The following is an 18431-nucleotide window of genomic DNA, read 5'->3' as shown; positions in this document are numbered from 1 at the left end:
ATATAGCGAAGCCTTCAGTATGTAGAATCTTAAAAGGGAATGGTTTCAGGTAATTACAGAATGAAGTCTCTTCTTTATAATGTTTGAAATTGAGCAGAAGGTGACCATATATCAATAAGATAATGTATGAAATCCACTATCCCATATGTATTTAGTTGGAAAGTGACCAAAAGCAGCTTCCTGCCCCTTCATTTATTAGTGAGTGATGTGGCCCACACATATTATGGATAACAAATGCTGAATGTGTATTTAATTTTATTAATCTGAGGAAGAAAACATTGAGAAAAATCGTCCATAGTAGATCCCCATGGTGTCAATATTATTATGCATAATCGCCTTGATCGTCTCTACATGTCTCGGTTCACATCCTGAAATTTAAAAAAATAAATGATAATATCAGAAAGACAGTAAATCTGTAAACATTTCTCAGGTAACAACACTCCTTATTGAATAACACTGTTTTAGTGTAGATGATTAGAAGTTAATTACATTGTAGTATAATCTAAGTTTAACTACCTCTTGTGTTGACCTCATCAGGATCTTCAGTGGGAGGAAACTCCTACAAAAGTCAGTCAACAGTAAAAAAGATGGGGACTAACTCCCAGTGAACAGAATGGATAAGGACTGGGAAAACCAATGAGCTATCAGATTTTTTTTTTTCAAAATTCCTTTTAATTCTCTATATTCATTACATAAAGAAGCTTTCACTGAAGTTTTTGTAACTTTTCTTAAAAGTAGATTTGGTAGATTCAGTAGTCATGGAGAAGTTGAAAATGTACAAAATTTCCATACAGACAGACAGAAAGACACATGGAAGAAAGGACACAGACAGACGTTGGACAAACTTCTATCTCAATACACATAGCTCCAGTAAGCCTTTGAGATTCATTGTCTTACATATACAATATTATTTCACTGAATGACACGAGTATGTATTGAGACATAGAGTTATCTCCCTTGACATATTTGTCTGATTGATGCACTTACACACATATTTCAGTTTTGAGTATGATTCTTACCTTCATGTATTTCCATACAGACAACAACAGTAAGTAGACCTCATAGGAAGTAGCAAGGTAGAACAATTCAGATACATGTTTCAGTGGAGCTGGGAGGAGACAACTCTATCAAAGAAAATTTCACATTTTTTGAACTGCAATCAATCATTTTGCAAGTGATTTTGTATGATTTTAACAATATTTCTACAGACTCCAAACAAATAACATACATAAACTTATTTTAAAATATAAAGTTACTGATGAGACTGTAGCTCTATTGGCTTGAATTCATAATAATCTAACAGCAAAGTTGCACTTGGACTTGTGCCATTTCTACAGAATTATGTATACCGTAGTAGCTTATTTTCTCCACTTGTAATCCTTCAAAATACAGCTTCATAGAAAGATCAAAAAGCTGATACCTTTCCAAGATATCTGATCAGATGGCTTGCTGCTTCCAGCTGTTTAGGAGTATTCCTCGCTGTCCTCTCTCTCGATGATTCAAAGTGGATCATAAGTGATGCCGTCAGAGACTTCAGAACGGGAGAGCACCTACACATAGTCAGGGGACCTAAACATAAATAAGTCAAAGAATGTCAACAATTTATTACTCTTCTGTAATATGCCAACCCAATGTTTTCAACAATTCTATACCCATACAACTCTACCCATAACCAACCCATGTTTCCATCAATTCTATAACCTTACAACACTACCCATAAACCAACCCCATGTTTCCAACAACTCTATACCATTACAACTCTACCCACAAACCAACCCCATGTTTTCAACAATTCTATACCATTACAACACTAACCCAACCCCCAACCCCATGTTTTCAACAACTCTATACCATTACAAAACTACCCATTGACCAACCCCATGTTCTCAACAATTCTATATATTTACAACACTACCCATAAACCTATCCCATGTTCTCAACCATTCTATACCCTTACAACACTACTCACAAACCTAGACATTTCTCCACACTCACTTGAAGCATAAAGGTCAAGGATTTGCCATAAGACTGGATTGTCTTCCATTGTTTTGTAAATTTGTAAATCCCTACAACAAACAAAGCAACAAACTTAGCAGAACAATTCATAAAAAAAACTATTAGTGTGTATATATATATATATATATATATATATATATATATATATATATATATATATATATATATATATTTAGGGACGTCAAATCGATCTATTTTTGATAATGGGTTACTCGGACTTTTTTCCGATCAAGTACCCGGGTACTCGGTAAAAATATAAATACAAGTGTGTTAATTTTCTTGAGCCCCCTTAAGCTGTGTTAAACTCCAAAGCTGTTTTTATCACCTTTATAAATGTATATAAACATCGAGTCCAACGGGTATGAGTTTCTGGTACTGATTTATTTATCAAATAAACACAAAAGACACAATTAATACACCAAAAAGAACGAGGGTGCCTTTGATTGGCATTCGGCAGGAATCTGGGCACACTTGAAAAGTGAAAATTTCCTTGATCTGTCAACATGAAATTTTAGCATTCTTTTGATGTTTTGGGTTCCTGTGAAATAGGAAAGGGAAATATTTTCCCGATATTGTATTTTGATTTTATAAAAAAGAACTTGAAAATTGGCTAGATGAGTCATTTGGTACAAAATGTTTCATTTTCAAACACGTTTTTCTAAAAATTTGCTACCTCTGGGTCATCTTTCCATGATTCTGAAACATTATTTGTGTGCATTTTAATTCAAAGAAACTAACAGACATTTGTAAAAAAAAAAAAAAAAAAAATGAAGAGAAGACCCTAAGACGATAAAAAATGAACTTTTTTCCGAAAAAATTCCAATGTGTAAATGCAGTGCTTCATTGTCGCTTTAAAAACCGTAAAGAGTATGTGGCAGTGATAGCTCAGTAGTATGCCTTACTCGTCCAGTGCAATGAAAAAAAAAATATTTTTGGTTCGATCCTCTCATGGAGCATTAATATTTTTTTTAATACAAACAATTTTTTTGTCAATTTAATTTTATGTGTTTAATTTTCAAAAGATAAATTCTGGTTCTGTTGCACCGAAAGCGAGAAAGCGAAAGCAATTCTTCCAACCTACAGATACTTTAATATATACATGTACTTGTAATTACATTTAACTATACCCTATAGGTGTTTATTATTTATGTGAAGTGTTACTAAGTTTTATATGTAGTAATTATTAAGATAAGCGGACTGATATATTATAATTTGACAAAGTATTTCAAACTAAATGTAACATTTTCCCATGTGCATAACCTTGTAAAGTATGTCCAGCTGTGGTCAGTCGACCAAATCATAGACATTTAAACTATAAATGTTTCCGACGCCTTATTCCTGCAGATCATACTCCAAACACGCCTATCTTCTTTAAAAAAAATTTTTTTACAGTTCTTCTTTAGGATCTATTTCATCAACGCAAGAGGAGGACAATCTGTTACGCAGGTTTGTGATGATTAGACTAGCGAAAGAGAAGGAACGAACATTGTTGGGATTGCTAGTCTAATATTATTTCATATGTTGGTTGTTTTCCCCATATACACTAAACTTACTACGCAAACTGACTTTCAACATTTTTTTAAATCTTTAAAGTGGGTATATAGCAGCATTTATATGCATGTCCGATTTCGCTGCCGTATATTAACTTAATAATTTAAAAATGATTTGAAGATAATAGACCATACTTAAACATGTATACTGAAAACAATCATTGAAGCCATCCAAAAATTAAGGACTGCAATAGGTGAGAACAGCTGTGTACCAGGTGATTGGTCACTAATTACCGTATATACACTGTCACAGGTGAGATAGCGGGTGTTTTACAGGTGTGGATGACGACACGCTAATTACTGATGCATATTTAAGTTATTTTTTGGACAGGTTTTTGATAAAAATATGTACGTTGAAAAAAGAAAAAAGACACATCCAAGTAACTGAGTACCATTTTTAGTATTCGATACTCGTTCGTTCGATCGAGTACCCAGTTAACCGGGTACTCGTTGACATCCCTAATATATATATATATATATATATATATATATATATATATATATATATATATATATATATATATATATAATATATATTATATATATATATATATATATATATATATATATATATATATAAAACAATGTTTTCAGCTTCATGTCAGTAAAACTTTGTCTCAGTTATATCAGATGTGCCAATAGTGAAATAATTTGTTTCTTTTAAATTTTCATACATTAAATTAGCAAATTTACTATGAAATATTGCTTTAAAAATTCCTCCTGCATCTCCATCAAATGCCTTCAGAATGTTTATAGCTATTTAATCTTGTTAACTGTACCTCTCTACAGTCATCTGTATGGATTCCTCCTCCGGCCAGAATCTGTTGTTATACAGAACATCTGGAGTTATCAGTTCAGTCACCAAACTCCCAATCATCCGGCTCAGATCTCCAGACACACTCCAGCCCTGAGAGGGAGTCATTAAGGGTTCATCAACCTCCATTGCCCCCTCCACAGTAGGAGAAGTCACCTCCTCTGTGTGTGTTGTTTGATGAGAACAACATCTCAAAATACTCATTAGACACTGCTTATTTCTGTCAATATGAACCTGCATAAAATAGAGGGGGGAAAAATTACATAATGCCCCATCTGCGCAATGCTCACCCAAGTCAAAATTTTCCATCTGTCAAATTACTGCAGGCTATAGCATGTTTTTAGCTATTGAAATTTATGCATCACGTAATAACCAATATCTTAATTCTTGATATCAATACATGTATTTACTAACTGTAGCCTCCTTGATCTAGAAAGTTTAAAAACTCTAGTGTACCCCTTCTGTGGCCCACACTGACTCCAAGAGTCAAAACTAAACACTACTTGGTGTGCATAAATCATTTATGAGAAATTGAAGCATTGCTATCCCCTTTAAAAAGAGTATTCCCATAATGTCATGTGTTAATTAAAATGTGGCCCACCCTGACACTGATAGCCATCTACACCCACACGACACAAGGATGTTGTAAAGTTTGGCTGAATGTAGCCCTGCTGTTCTGTATAACAGTTTAAACTTTACAAGAGAAAACTTGCATATCAAATTGACTAACTAGAGTAGAGAGATTTTTAGCAGAATTTATCTGTACATTCTTATGCAAATCTTTGATCCACTATTTTGACTCAAACTATGGTAGGCTAAGGGTCCAAGATTTGATCAAAGTTGAATTCTACACAAAATGGGGATGTCTGCATATACATGTAAATATATCTACATGTAAATGTGACCCTACTTTATATAGGCAGATTTTTGAAGCATTTCTTTACATAAAGATATTCCTAAATAAAACTTTCATATCTACTGTTGTGCATTCTAGCCCTTGGGGCCATGATCTGAAAACATTTGAATCTCCATGACATGAAGATACCTGTATATTATCTTCACTAATTGTGGCTCATCAGTTCTTGAGAAGAGTATTGAAAGTTTTTTCTCAATTTATTCCTTTGTTAACTCTTAACCACTTTTGCTGCCCTAGCCCCATGAGCCACAACTAAAGCAAACAATGGCTCAGGTGAGCTAATAAAACAGTAAAACATAAAATCAGAATAACAGTACAGGTAAGTGTCAATACTGTGCACAAATGACCCCCATAAAAATTATGTGGAGTAGCAAGTTGTTCATTTCATGTGCAAATACAATGTAGTAAAAATTGCTATATCTATGTATATTTGAAAGGAGACAATACTTTTTTAACATAATATAACAATCTAGGACTCATTTCACTTGCCTTGAAATGATGAAGTAAATAAAAAAAAAGCATGCTTTAAGTAATGTATCTATGTCTTTTTATTACTTTAAACAAAATTTCTTTTTGAAATACAACCATACCTTTGGGAGGACAGGACCTGATGTTGATGTCCTTAACCCTTGACCTATGACCCCTGCATGAAATACAGTGGACTGAGATCTGTGGAGGGCTGTAGACAAGCCTTGCTTTCTGTTAGCATCATAAAGAGACTGAAAATTTTTCTTCTCTTTTTCAAACTTTGATATAGGAAGATCTCGCTTTGCACCAAATAAAATAGCAATGTCCTTCAAAATAGACAATAAAATTCATTGCTTTTGTGTGAATATGTTATTTGATCATGTACAGAGCAACACATGTAAGTTCATGACAAACTTACCTTTATGAACAAACTTTCAATGAGAAATCTGAGAGCTATACACTGGATAAAAGTCTCCTTACACAGGAATTTAAGACACTCTCGACAAGCATGGAACATGGATGAGGATAGCCTTGTGTCTAAAACAGACCATGGTTTATATAGTTTTGAAAGAATATGTACTATAAGCATCTCAATTCACTTAAAATAGTGTTACAATTACTCCAGGTCATACATGTTATACAATTTGTACCCTTTTTAAAAAATACAGTCAAACCTGTATTAAGCAGTCACCTGCGGGAACCATTAAAAGTGACCTTTATAGAGAGGTGACCTTTGAAAAGAGGTTAATCTTTTTTTCAAGAAAAATTCTTTTCTAATTCAGTGCTCCAGATAAGGTGCGTATTTGCAGAAATACGCATTAAATTTTACAAAATACGCATTGAAATTTAAAACTGGGCGTATAGTTACGCATTAGCAATCGTAGATAAGCATTACACCACGAAAGTACTGCGTACGTACGACAGGTTGAATAATAAAAGTACGACTTATCTTACGATATGAATTGAGGTTAACTCAGCATTTGATTTTTTTTCAAAACGAAATACTGATTTAAAAGCGTTTTAATAACCAGGAATATGCTAGTAATTGCGATGACGATTTCCATTTCGGGAGAAAGAATCAAAGATATAGATTAAAATCGATTTCTTTAAATAGAAAAACTGTGCACTAGGCATAGTTACATGTACTTTTAAGCACACAAAAGCTTGTGTCGTCTTTGTAAGATGATATTGTAACAAGTGTAATACATGAAAACAATATTACCTAGAAGACAAACAATAGATGGAGGAAAAAAGTCTTAGCTGGAGAAAAAAAGTTTACACTGCATTGTTATCAAAGAGGACATGATGCAGTAAAAAAAAAAGTGAAGACCATATTAAAACCATATCAAAAAAAAGGAGCTCTGTTTAAGTCCAAGACCAGTTGAACACAGTTAAATAAATAAATTGCTGTAGAGACATTACGCATAATATGTATTTGAATTTACCGATCAAGTGTTCTCTTAGATTTTCTAAAGTTCTCTGTTCAGTAGGACGGTTACTCACCGTTTGTACATAACATTTTTTATAATGGGTTCATTGCCAATTTCTGATTTCTCTCAACCTGCCATATTAATGATGATTTTTTTCTGTTGGTTTACTCTTGTTAGGATATATCATCTTAATGGAGAAAAAGTTTTATGTGCCTACGGTAACTTTACTTACTGTATGATCTTCCTTGTCAAAAAAGAATGTTTCTCAGTTTTAGCAAAAAATTTTGTTAGTATTTTCAAAATTTATTTAAATAAATGCAGGAACGGTCCTTTGTAGTTTTATCCCTTTCCTCTTCTAAAACACTTATATTTCGATAACAAGCACAAAATCAAAATAGAAGTCAAAACATTTATAAATTGACAAAATACTCTTAAATCATTTTGCTGAAAATCAAAATCTGCATTGATTTGAAAATCAGAGAGTAAATACACTTTGGGGTAAAAAATTATCTCGAGCTCTGCTAATTTAAGTAAGTTCTGTGTCTTAAAATACTACATCACAGAATATTAAAGAGAGATGTGTTTTGGACATCAATGGTCTCAGATTTTTTTTCTAAATTTAAATAGTCTCAAGATTAAGTTCAAGATAAATTTGATGACTCCAACAAAAACTATATTAAGTCTAATAGGACATTGCATCATCCTCCCTCCAAACAACAACAAAACTCTCTTTTATCAGGTTGGGGGGAAACGTAATTTCCGCTATAATAGTGGTATATCACTATTATAGTGAGATTCCGCTATATTTTCAGCCGTAGGTACCCTCGATTTCATCAAATAATACACTTGCTGATTAAAGCGCAAGTTATGATGGGTATAAAAATGGACAATAATTTGAATCCTTGCATGTTATGAATTTTATTTAATTTTCTGCCGATGCGTTTTATAATACGAACACACTTTTTAAAGCGGAAGTTACATTTTTAGCATAGCAACCAGTGATTGCGGTAGTATTGAACAAAGACTGACTCTCAATATCTCTCACACATGTGCACAAATTAGTGCTTGTAATAACTTTGGACCCACTTTGGAATAGGTTTGTCGAATTTACAGAAGAAAAGGTGATTTTTGCCTGCATGGTAACGGGTATGGAGGCCCGTTGTGACCAATGAAAAAAAAGCTCTTCACTTTAATGGAACCAATTTGTGTCGTCTAAATCGTAAGCAATGTCACTTTTACATGTAATCTTAGGTACATGTATAATGTTTCCTCTCTTGATGATGAAACCATGAATTAAAATGATTAGTCTTAGCAAGAAAAGGGAAAAAGTTGTGAAAATTACCTGTAGATGCGACGTCTTATAAATTCTGCACAATTTATTGATTGTGTAAATGCACAAAATTTTATATTTAACTACGTTATGCACTAAAAAGGAGACAATAAATCCTAATTACCAGAAGTAGATTATTCTGGTATAAATAAACGAAATACAAGGAGAAACAGAAATATGAAGATAACGAAAAAGGCCATTTGAACAATAAAAGTTTTCGCAGAGCGAAAAGGTAGGATCAGGTGCTATGGAGGAGTAGGCATCCCCTGTCGATCATGGATTTTGCAAAATTCATTTGTTAATGGTTATCATGAATTAGTTCATCGTTGTCTGCGCCACAGTCACTAAAATATTAAGCCTGCTTTTTTAAGTATACATAAGCCATTATTTACACATTGAATTGTCTATGGTTTTTTCACGATCATGACAAGGAGCACACGGCGGGTGTGACCGGTCGGTAGGGGGTGCTCACTCCTCCATGGCACCTGATCCCACCTCTGATGTTTTTAGGGGTCCGTGTTTGCTCTGTTTAATTTCTTTATTGTTTCAATGGACTTTTGAGATTGATTACTGTTTGTTATCTTCATATTTCATACAGTAGTTTAAGCAAATTGAAAAAGAAATTGAATCGATTTACATAATTTTCTGTCTTAAATTGTACGTATTCAAGGAGTAAAAAATTGAGTGAATTACATCATATTTTTTTTCTTAAAATCTATTTATTTATTTTCTGTACAAAATTAAGTGAAATATATCATTGCATTTTCATCGATTTATTAAATGTATTTTCTGTCTTAAAGTGTATTGAATTGTAAAAAAACCCCACCTAAGTTGAGATGTAATTAACATAATTGTTATAAACACAAATGAACTTTCAACACAAGGCAAGAGCAGGGAGGATAGATTATGCGATGTTTACTATACTCATCAAATTGAAGACGAATTTAATTTCATTCTTCAGTGCCACAGATATCTAAATTTAAGGAAAAAATACATAAATGAATATTATTACATTTAAATTACTTCATTTATTCGGTTCACATCGCATATGTACCCTAGTTGGCTTAGGGAAATTTATCCATCATGCTCTTATATTACGTTACGATGATCTGTCAGGTTGACCCAATGTCTATTTGTTCAAGGTTAATTTTCAGATGTTTATATATAATACAACAGCATTGCTACATATATTGTAAAACAATTATATTGTTTTAAAGTATTCTTTCTTCTGCTTTATATTATAGCATATATTATAGTCTTCTATACAAGTGAATGGAACTTTGGGACTGAGGAACACTTGATCAGGGGTCTCACCCCCCTTTTAGACTCTTTGAGAGTCTTACTTATTGTAAAATATGTATAGATTATAAGTTATTTTTGTAACTGATGGGCTGTACTGCTCAAATTTATATTCTGAATAAACTATATCATATTTGCAAGCGGAAATATGTGGACTTGTGATTTTTTTTTTAAAAAGTGGGAATAGGTGGAAGACACCCTTAAAACCGAGGCCCTTTGTTGTTCGTATTGTTAATTTTGTTTAACATTCTCAAAACGAATGTCAAACAATGTGTTTGTAATTACCTGCAGAAATGACATCTTACATCATTGTTTACGATTTATTGCAATTAAACAATACAAATCGGTTTCATCAGAATAAAGTGAACATGTAATGAGCTTTTTTCGTTGGTCACAACGGGCCTCCATACCCGTTACCATGCAGGCAAAAATCAACTTTTCTTCTGTAAATTCGACAAACGTATTCCAAAGTGGGTCCAAAGTTATTACAAGCACTAATTTGTGCACATGTGTGAGAGATATTAAGAGTCAGTCTTTGTTCAATACTACCGCAATCACTGGTTGCTATGTTAAAAATGTAACTTCCGCTTTAAAAAGTGTGTTCGTATTATAAAACGCATCGGCAGAAAATTAAATAAAATTCATAACATGCAAGGATTCAAATTATTGTCCATTTTTATACCCATCATAACTTGCGCTTTAATCAGCAAGTGTATTATTTGATGAAATCGAGGGTAACTACGGCTGAAAATATAGCGGAATCTCACTATAATAGTGATATACCACTATTATAGCGGACTTTAAGTTTCCCCCCAACCTGATTATTATAAGATTACATTATCATGTTGTGTCATGAATAAAACATAATGTATTTTTTATCTTAACTGCCTCTAAAAAACAAGTTTGTGTTGTGAGCAATGAAGCGTGACTAATCCAAACGGTTGTCTTACCTAGTTGAAAATCACGAGATAATCAGGACACATTCAGTATACAAAACAGTTAATTAGGGTTTCTACAAATAATACGTTTCCTATGTGTAAAAAACGGCCTGTCATGCATTTACGCAATTACACCTATCGGAGTTGGGCATACCAAACCTGAACTAATAATTAGGAAACACCTAAATATTGAATCCATTAATAGATAAATAAGGATGCCTTGTGTATCACTCAGAATTTTTTAAACCAGATTCCAATTCAATAAGATTAAGATTCTCGTAAGTCCGTTTTCCTGATAACCTTTTCGGTCACTAGCACCCTTGTTTAGTTTTGCTAAAAAAATAAATAAATTATCCAATATTTTAAATAAGGCCAATTATAATTTTTTTCATGATCTCGCTACACAAGACCAATTATTTACATTAGTGACAAAAATTGGCAGTCACCTGACTTGAGATCTGGTCACATGATCGGACAAAATGTCCGCTATATACGAGGTAAAACAGCAATTTTACATGAAATTTGATGACCGCTGACCGCGTTACGCAGCTGACAGCTTAATAGAGTTACATTATATAGAAAAATTCATTGGGAGGAAATAAAATGACCGCATAGGACAGGTGACCGCTGGATAAAGGTGACCGCTTTGACAAGTTTGACTGTACATGAAATATCCAAAATATTTAAAGACAGTAAGCATAATGTATAAATACATGTATATACATGTACCTTCAACTTCTAATGATCTGAAGAAGAAATGAAGTAAAGTTGAACACAGTTTGAGTGCATTAGCACTTGAAATATTGGTGGGGATTTCCAGAGTATTGATGACCTTGACTGTCTCTAAAACAAGGTGAAGGTCATCATTGGTCAACAAAGGCAGAAAAGCTTCCCACTGCTTCTTTATGCAGAATAACAAAGTGGATCTGAAATATAAATATAAATGGTTGGAGTATTGGTGTCACACAGAAACTGATTTTTAACATTATTTGACATATCTGCATACAAGTAAATAAGTAATCATTCTGAAACACACTGACCTCTCACTGAGAGACTTGGTTGACTTTTCCCACTCTAAGATGGCCAGTATGTTACCCAGTATGACATTAGGCTGTGGGATTTTGTAGGACCTCAGTTTATCTGTCACTTTCTGGACCACCACAGGCAGAATATCCCCCAGCTTCACCTCAACAATGCTCTGTAGCTGTACAAAGCGGCACAGCTACAAAATCACAAAAGTTCATCGAAAACTTTCACAGCTTTGTGCCAGACTCATAAACTCATAAAAAATGGGCATTCTGATAATTTCAAGCTCAGTTACAATGACTCTATTTTTAAGAACAAACCTGAGTGTGTGATGTTGCATTGCACAATATGTAAACCATTAAATCACTTGTTAAGTCTTCTCCACTATACAGACCAATATAGGCCACTATCCTCAACAACCAGTCCCCTCTGCAAAAGCAGTTATATCATAACTGAACTCCAGAATATACTTAGAAATATCAGTTTCTTTCTGTTTTTAATGTACGTGTGTATGTCAGAAAAGTGTTGTCTGTATAATACACTGTAGATATTTTATAACCCTTCACAATATTAACTAAATTTTATGATAAAGATCATAAACAACTATGCTGAAAATGTGTATACCCTAGGAATTCATACATTTTGGTAAGCTTGTATTTCATTACATCTACATGTATAACACCAGTAATGTACTGTCTGTACCTTGATCCCTTACTGTCCAGCAGTAACCTGAGTATGTTTGTTGACTGATCAACCAATGAGGATAAAAACGGGACATCAATAGATGCATTCCTCCGCTTGTGAAAGACTGATCTCTGGAGCTCAAAGATGAGGCGATTCTAAAATAAAATCAAATTCCTGTCTTTCTCAATGGAAAAATTACTTTGTTGTTAACAAATTACACATATAATTGTCATTTTTTTTAATTTCTTTTTCTTTAATGCCTTTTATACTCACAAGAATGATAGCCCCAACTTCTTGAACCTCAGGACATGGACAGTTATTTGTGTTGTCTGAAAATCAAATTCATTTTGATAGAAGTAAATACACATGTAAACTCTAGGACTAACAGTGTATCTGTCAGGCTTATCTCTGTTGTATATTACTGAGGTATATTTTGACTGACCCCAAACATCAGATTAACTAAGGACAAAGTTGAGGGTTTTTGGTAATCAGAATTGGATGTCATTACCTGGTGAAGCTATCCCCAGTAGAAATTCCAGAACTTCTAATGTTGTGAAGTCAATCTTCTTAATCAGCTGAACCACCAGGCTGATCAAACTGTTCATTACAAATAAAATATCTTGCAAGACATATACTCATAATGTTTCAAAGATTTCAATTTGCTAACATTCTGTTTACATTTCACACATCTGAGACAACTTTCCCAAGCTTACATGTATTTTCTATATAGGCTTTGAAAAAGTTGGAAGTTATGGAAATCATTTTGAATTTATTTAAGTCAAAACTGATTCTCATAATGGTGTGAATGATGATTTATCTGCTTTAAAACCATGTCAACTTATGAAACAATATCACACAAAAGTCTTTATTTTAATAAAGGATTTTAATAAGATCAAGCCTAGTTTAGTATTTATTGTTTACAAAACATGGCTTCATTATAAGCAAAGATTCACAAACAGTATGTGTGCTATCAACCTGTTTAATTGTTGAGCCTGTCTGTAAACTATAAAAATCATTGTAAATTACCTTAAATATTCTGGGGCATTTCTTCTCCTCCAAGGTTCAAAGTTCACATGCAGTTTGTTTAACAATTCAGGATTTACTGAAAGAAAATAAATAAAAGAAAGGAAAAACTTTGTAAGAATAGTACACAACGAGCCATCAACCCAGTTCTAATATCTAAAGCCGAGGCAGTCTTACATGATTTGATGAGGTCCGTACTGAGGACTTGTAGAAGCATGTCTGACCTGGAAGCCAGCTCTAACAGAAAAGGAACCGTGGTCACCTTCACTACTTCACTGTCAGACTTCATACTCTCCTGTTGTGTTAGAAAACAACATAAATGATCTACACTCAGACAAATGAACTTTTTTTTTTTGTTTCTGGCTTCTTTTGCTTTCACTATCATTTATCTTATGAGTTATGATATTCAGGGAACATCACTATAAAGTACAGTTGAACCTTGGTATCTCAAACACTGATATTTCAAATACCATATGGCAAAGTCATTTGGAAGTCCCAATCGCTTATTCCTTAAGTATTTTACCCTGGATATCTCGAACCCTTGGATATCTCAAATTATTTTCTCTGTCCCATCGGGTTCAAGATAACAAGGTTTGAAAAAAATATTTGAAAATTTCATATAGTGTTTTTTAATTTTTTTCTGCCTTTATCAAAAGTATCTTCATTTTTTACTGGTGTGTGTACCTCAAAAAGTTTCATGAGGGCCCCCCTGATGTCCTGTCTGTGTTTAGATGCCAGATGACCCAGAATGTCCACAACAGAGTCCATTTTAGGAACCTTCTCATCACCCCTCGTCTCCATATCTGGCCTCTTGTTTCCATGGTGACAGAAGTCCTTAAGACCACACATTAACACTCTGGTGATAATTGTGTTTGGGAAACAGGAGCTGTAAAATATTTGTCAGTGCTCATTTTTGGCTCATTATTCTGTGTCAACTGATTGCGTTTAAACTGATGATTTTAATATTAACATAGAGAACAATTTATGCTAGTTACCCAATGTGTGCAACAACCCAATCAAAATGGGGACTGTATTTGACAGAGGCTTCGAGTAAGGCATCTACACACACATCTGGTGCACTGCCAACCCTGCAAAATAATGAGATATTTATAAATACAACATAGAGAAAATCTTACTCATCTAAATTACACTTCTTATTTAACATAAAACATGTTAATTAAAATGGACTCGTATTTAAAATCTGAGAGTACATACATCGCAGCAAAGCACTCTGTGGCTACCTCCATGAGGGACTTTGTTGGTTTACAGGTGACCCACATTTGGAGGAGTTCATTGAGGGAGGAGGAGGGGGATAGTCCACACTGACCAGCATATTTACAGCTGATGTGTCCCAGCAGCTCTAGTGACCACTGTCAAAAATAGCCACATTTTTTAAAAATCATACAGAATTGTTAAGAAAATAAAAGACAATAAAAAATAAGTTGTTCTTCCTGAACTATAGAATAATAGAAATGGATTGAGTATACAATAAATGTTACATTTGAGATGATCGGTGCCCACGCCAGAGGGTTGGTCTTTATGAAGTTGAAGAGAACACCACACACGTCTTGTATGACACCATCTAAATCAGATTCTCCTTCCTCTGTAATAAAAAAAAAAAACAAAACATACACTGACTCATGGATCACATAGCAATGAATATTGCATTAAAATCCTCTGGAAGTATTGATAATTTTATGAACATTTTCTTGTAGAAAAAAAATAAATACTGTGATGCTTACAAAAAAATAAGTAATGCATGTTTCAAATGAATAAAATATTTTCAAAAGAAAAAAAAAAAGGTTTTGTTCTTTTTGCAAAAATACCAAACTAAACTCTGGAAAAATGTAAATTAAAACAGGTATACGTTTTACACAGCTGACATAGGTTTGCACAAACTTTCATTTTTCAAAGGAATTTAAAATTTGATGTTATATTTATTTCTAAGGAATAAAAAGATGTTTTGGTCCTTTCTTAACTCAGCTACCGGGTAATTAGCTGAGCCATCATCAAGATCATTAATTAATAAATCCTACAAAATGTAAACTATCCCCATTTTCCTGGCCCTACAAGCATCTCCCCATTACCTTGACCGGCTGGGTCATCACTCTGGAGGATGTGGAGTTTGACGGCCTCGTCAAACAAGGAGCAGAGGTGTTCTAACACAGCATGTCTAGCCACTGGCAGAGTCTGCAGAAGATGAAGGGCTGATCTGGCCAAGCTCTCATGGCTAATGGACTTCTCGTTACTAGTGCCAGCAATAAATGTTCTGACTTCTGATAAAATATCCTGAAAATCAAAAATTCATAAAATGGTTCATGTATAAGATGATAATAAGTGATATATCCATTATAATAATTACATCTCAGACTCTTAAGAGAATACATTTTATTATTCTGAAGTATTTTTCTAGCTAAGTGTAAATATTTTATTGTAATGGTGAGTGCAGAATACAGAGCAAAGTGAAGTGCTGCCTACACTGCAAGCTCTTAAAGCAATGCCTGGACGAAGACAAAATTTGGAATGTCTGCACACTGATCCAATATATTTTTTTTCTGCTGTCCAAGTACAAAGTGAATAGGTATCCAGTAATAAATACTGAACTGCACTCGCCCCAACGGTACCACTGTCAACATAATTAGAATATTGTATCAGGAATATTGTATAAAAAAAATCCCCTAACTATGTAGTATGGACCCTACTTGGTGCCTTAATCCCAGAGCCTAATCAGTGCACTAATTAAGAGGCAGCAGGCCCTAATACATGGAGTCTAATGCCTAACATGGAGGACTATCGTCGATGATCCTAAACTAAGATTTGGAGCCTAATTCCCTAATTATGAGGCCAAACAATGGGGCAACAGGGGGCGCGTCGATTTACACAAAAGGACCCAAAAGAACCCAAAAGGAACCTAAAAGGACCTAAAATAATTATATTAAGATATGATAAAAAGTAATAATATGAATTAGATAATGAATTCTATATTACCGGTACATAGTTTATATTAAAGTTTGCAAAAACATAGATTTATACTTTCAGAAATAACATAACGCCTTATAAGCATAAACACGTCAAACACTAAATATTGTTGGATATGCTTTGTTTTATTTAAGCTGAAAAGATAAACATATTATTATATTTTCCCGTATATTTTAGCATATCTTAAATGAAATAATAAGTTTTATTTTATGACTTACTCCAAGCAAATAGTGTAGGGGGAGGGGGCTCCTCCCCCCCCCCCCCTTTTTGCCAAATCTAATGTTTTACTTTCAATTAAGTATGAAAATGTTCATATAAAAGCTGGTTGCCCCCTTCATTTTGAGTCCTTTTGGGTTCCATTTGGTTTCCTTTTGGGATCTTTTATGTTCCTTTTGGGTCCTTTTGGGTAAATCCATGCACCGGTTACAGGCACTGATATTTGTAGCTTAATGCCACGAAGGGGAAGTAAGCCTAATACTGCACAACTTGTCAGAGATGTGTATGAGGAGAAAGATGGTTTTATACATACTTTCAGGGCTCGAAATAATCGATGGCCCACGTCAGGGGCCACTGAATTTTAAATCTGGGCTAGCACATTGTAGAAGGCATGTGCCCTTTGGGTCAGTATTTCTTTTAAGTATAACAAAATTCATTCACAGTCAGGCTAGTTCACTTGACAGGGTTGTGTGTCCAAGTTCTGTCGTTTCATGTTTTGATAAGTTGAACTACTAAGTATCACAATAATATTACTATCATCATTATGGTATTTGGTCAGTCGTTTTAAAATCTACTGGCCCAGTGGGACAGTAAAAGCACTGAACAGACCAATAAAAATCAAAGGCGATAGCCCGAGTGACCATTGAAAAAAAAAATTATTATTTCTAGCCCTGACTTTACTTTGTGGTATTCCGTGTTGTATTGTTTACTAATATCTTTTCGAATTTCCTCTTCCTTTGTTTTAAACATTCGTGTAAGTACAAGGAAAACAAGAAACAATATAGATAAACGTTGAATTAGCAAAAAGTCAATTGTTGCATATTAATTTGACATATATCAAGGGTTGAAAAGACTTAAAAGTTGTTAAAAATACATCTAAACTGACTTTCGAACTGGAACCTGCCGCCGCCATGTCAAATATGGTCCGTTCGTACATTATCATATTCGATCATTGAGAATTGCTTTGTTTATTCGTGATAGTTATAATTCTTTTAAAGAATGCATTCTTGCCCTAAAATTGTACTGTGCACACCTTAATCACTGAAACTTTTCTACATTCACCTGTCATTTTTTATAATTACAATAAAATTAAGTATGGACTCGATATTTCCTCTTCCTGTTTATTTGGGTCTATTTGTCTGTCTGTGCGTGTGCAACACTCCAGATGATATCTCAGAAGCCTTTGAGCTTTTGCAATGAAATTTTAAACCACAACTCCCTATGACCTGAAGAAGACCCTCATAGATTTTGAGGTCAAAGGTCAAGGTCATAAATTTATTTCTTCTGTTTTGTTTGTAACACTTTCATTTCCAGGCGATTTCTCAAGAAGCCTTGAGCTTTTGTAATAAAATTTTTTACCACAACTCCCTATGGCCTAAAAAAGACCCTATTGATTTTGGTCATAGATCAAGGACATAAATTTATTTATTCTGTTTGTGTAACACTTACATTTCCATGCAATATCTCAAGAAGCCTTTGAGCTTTTGCAATGAGATTTTATTTCACAACTATTTATGGCTCAAAAAAGACCCCAGGGCCTATTGATTTTTAGGTCAAACGAACAAAGGTCATGGTAAAAAATTCATACATTACAAATAACATTTTTCAGATGATAACTTTTAATTATGTTTGAGATATCTTCAATAAAATTTCTATTACAACTCCCAATGATATAAAAAAGACCCCTTTCCATTTTCAAGTCAAAACTTAAAGGTCAGAGGTCAAAGTCATAAATTCATGTA

The 18431-nt window shown here is 33.7% G+C and overlaps 1 protein-coding gene across 1 annotated transcript; it reads right to left on the bottom strand.

The window, feature by feature from the left end:
• Positions 1–240: 240 nt before the first annotated feature.
• Positions 241–17607, bottom strand: LOC133172980 (integrator complex subunit 5-like). The gene is made up of 22 exons (XM_061307848.1): positions 17576–17607; positions 15582–15783; positions 14994–15097; positions 14710–14864; positions 14490–14582; positions 14179–14380; positions 13672–13789; positions 13498–13573; positions 12980–13068; positions 12745–12800; positions 12490–12626; positions 12108–12216; positions 11802–11983; positions 11491–11687; positions 6183–6301; positions 5887–6090; positions 4346–4614; positions 1996–2066; positions 1421–1569; positions 1020–1124; positions 517–559; positions 241–368 (listed from the first exon to the last, which is right to left on the bottom strand). The coding sequence occupies exons 1-22, from the start codon at positions 17600–17602 to the stop codon at positions 259–261; spliced, it is 2817 nt and encodes a 938-aa protein (XP_061163832.1). The 5' UTR covers positions 17603–17607; the 3' UTR covers positions 241–258.
• Between the last annotated feature and the right edge of the window lie 824 nt (positions 17608–18431).

Source organism: Saccostrea echinata, unplaced genomic scaffold (assembly GCF_033153115.1).
Source record: "Saccostrea echinata isolate AGI-Se365-2 ecotype Australia unplaced genomic scaffold, CSIRO_AGI_Sech_v1 ptg000056l, whole genome shotgun sequence".
Taxonomy (NCBI): domain Eukaryota; kingdom Metazoa; phylum Mollusca; class Bivalvia; order Ostreida; family Ostreidae; genus Saccostrea; species Saccostrea echinata.
Note: the sequence above shows the minus strand (reverse complement) of the source record. Positions and strands in the feature narration are given on the sequence as shown.

What these genes read in the sequence shown, in the direction of transcription:
- LOC133172980 (XM_061307848.1), bottom strand. Translation starts at nt 17,602, where the DNA reads ATGGCGGCGGCAGGTTCCAGTTCGAAA. An exon ending in ACAGAGTGCTTTGCTGCGAT is followed by an intron (nt 14,583 to 14,709) that starts GTATGTACTCTC and finishes ATTATTTTGCAG; the next exon opens with GGTTGGCAGTGCACCAGATG. An exon ending in CCCTCATGAAACTTTTTGAG is followed by an intron (nt 13,790 to 14,178) that starts GTACACACACCA and finishes CTAACACAACAG; the next exon opens with GAGAGTATGAAGTCTGACAG.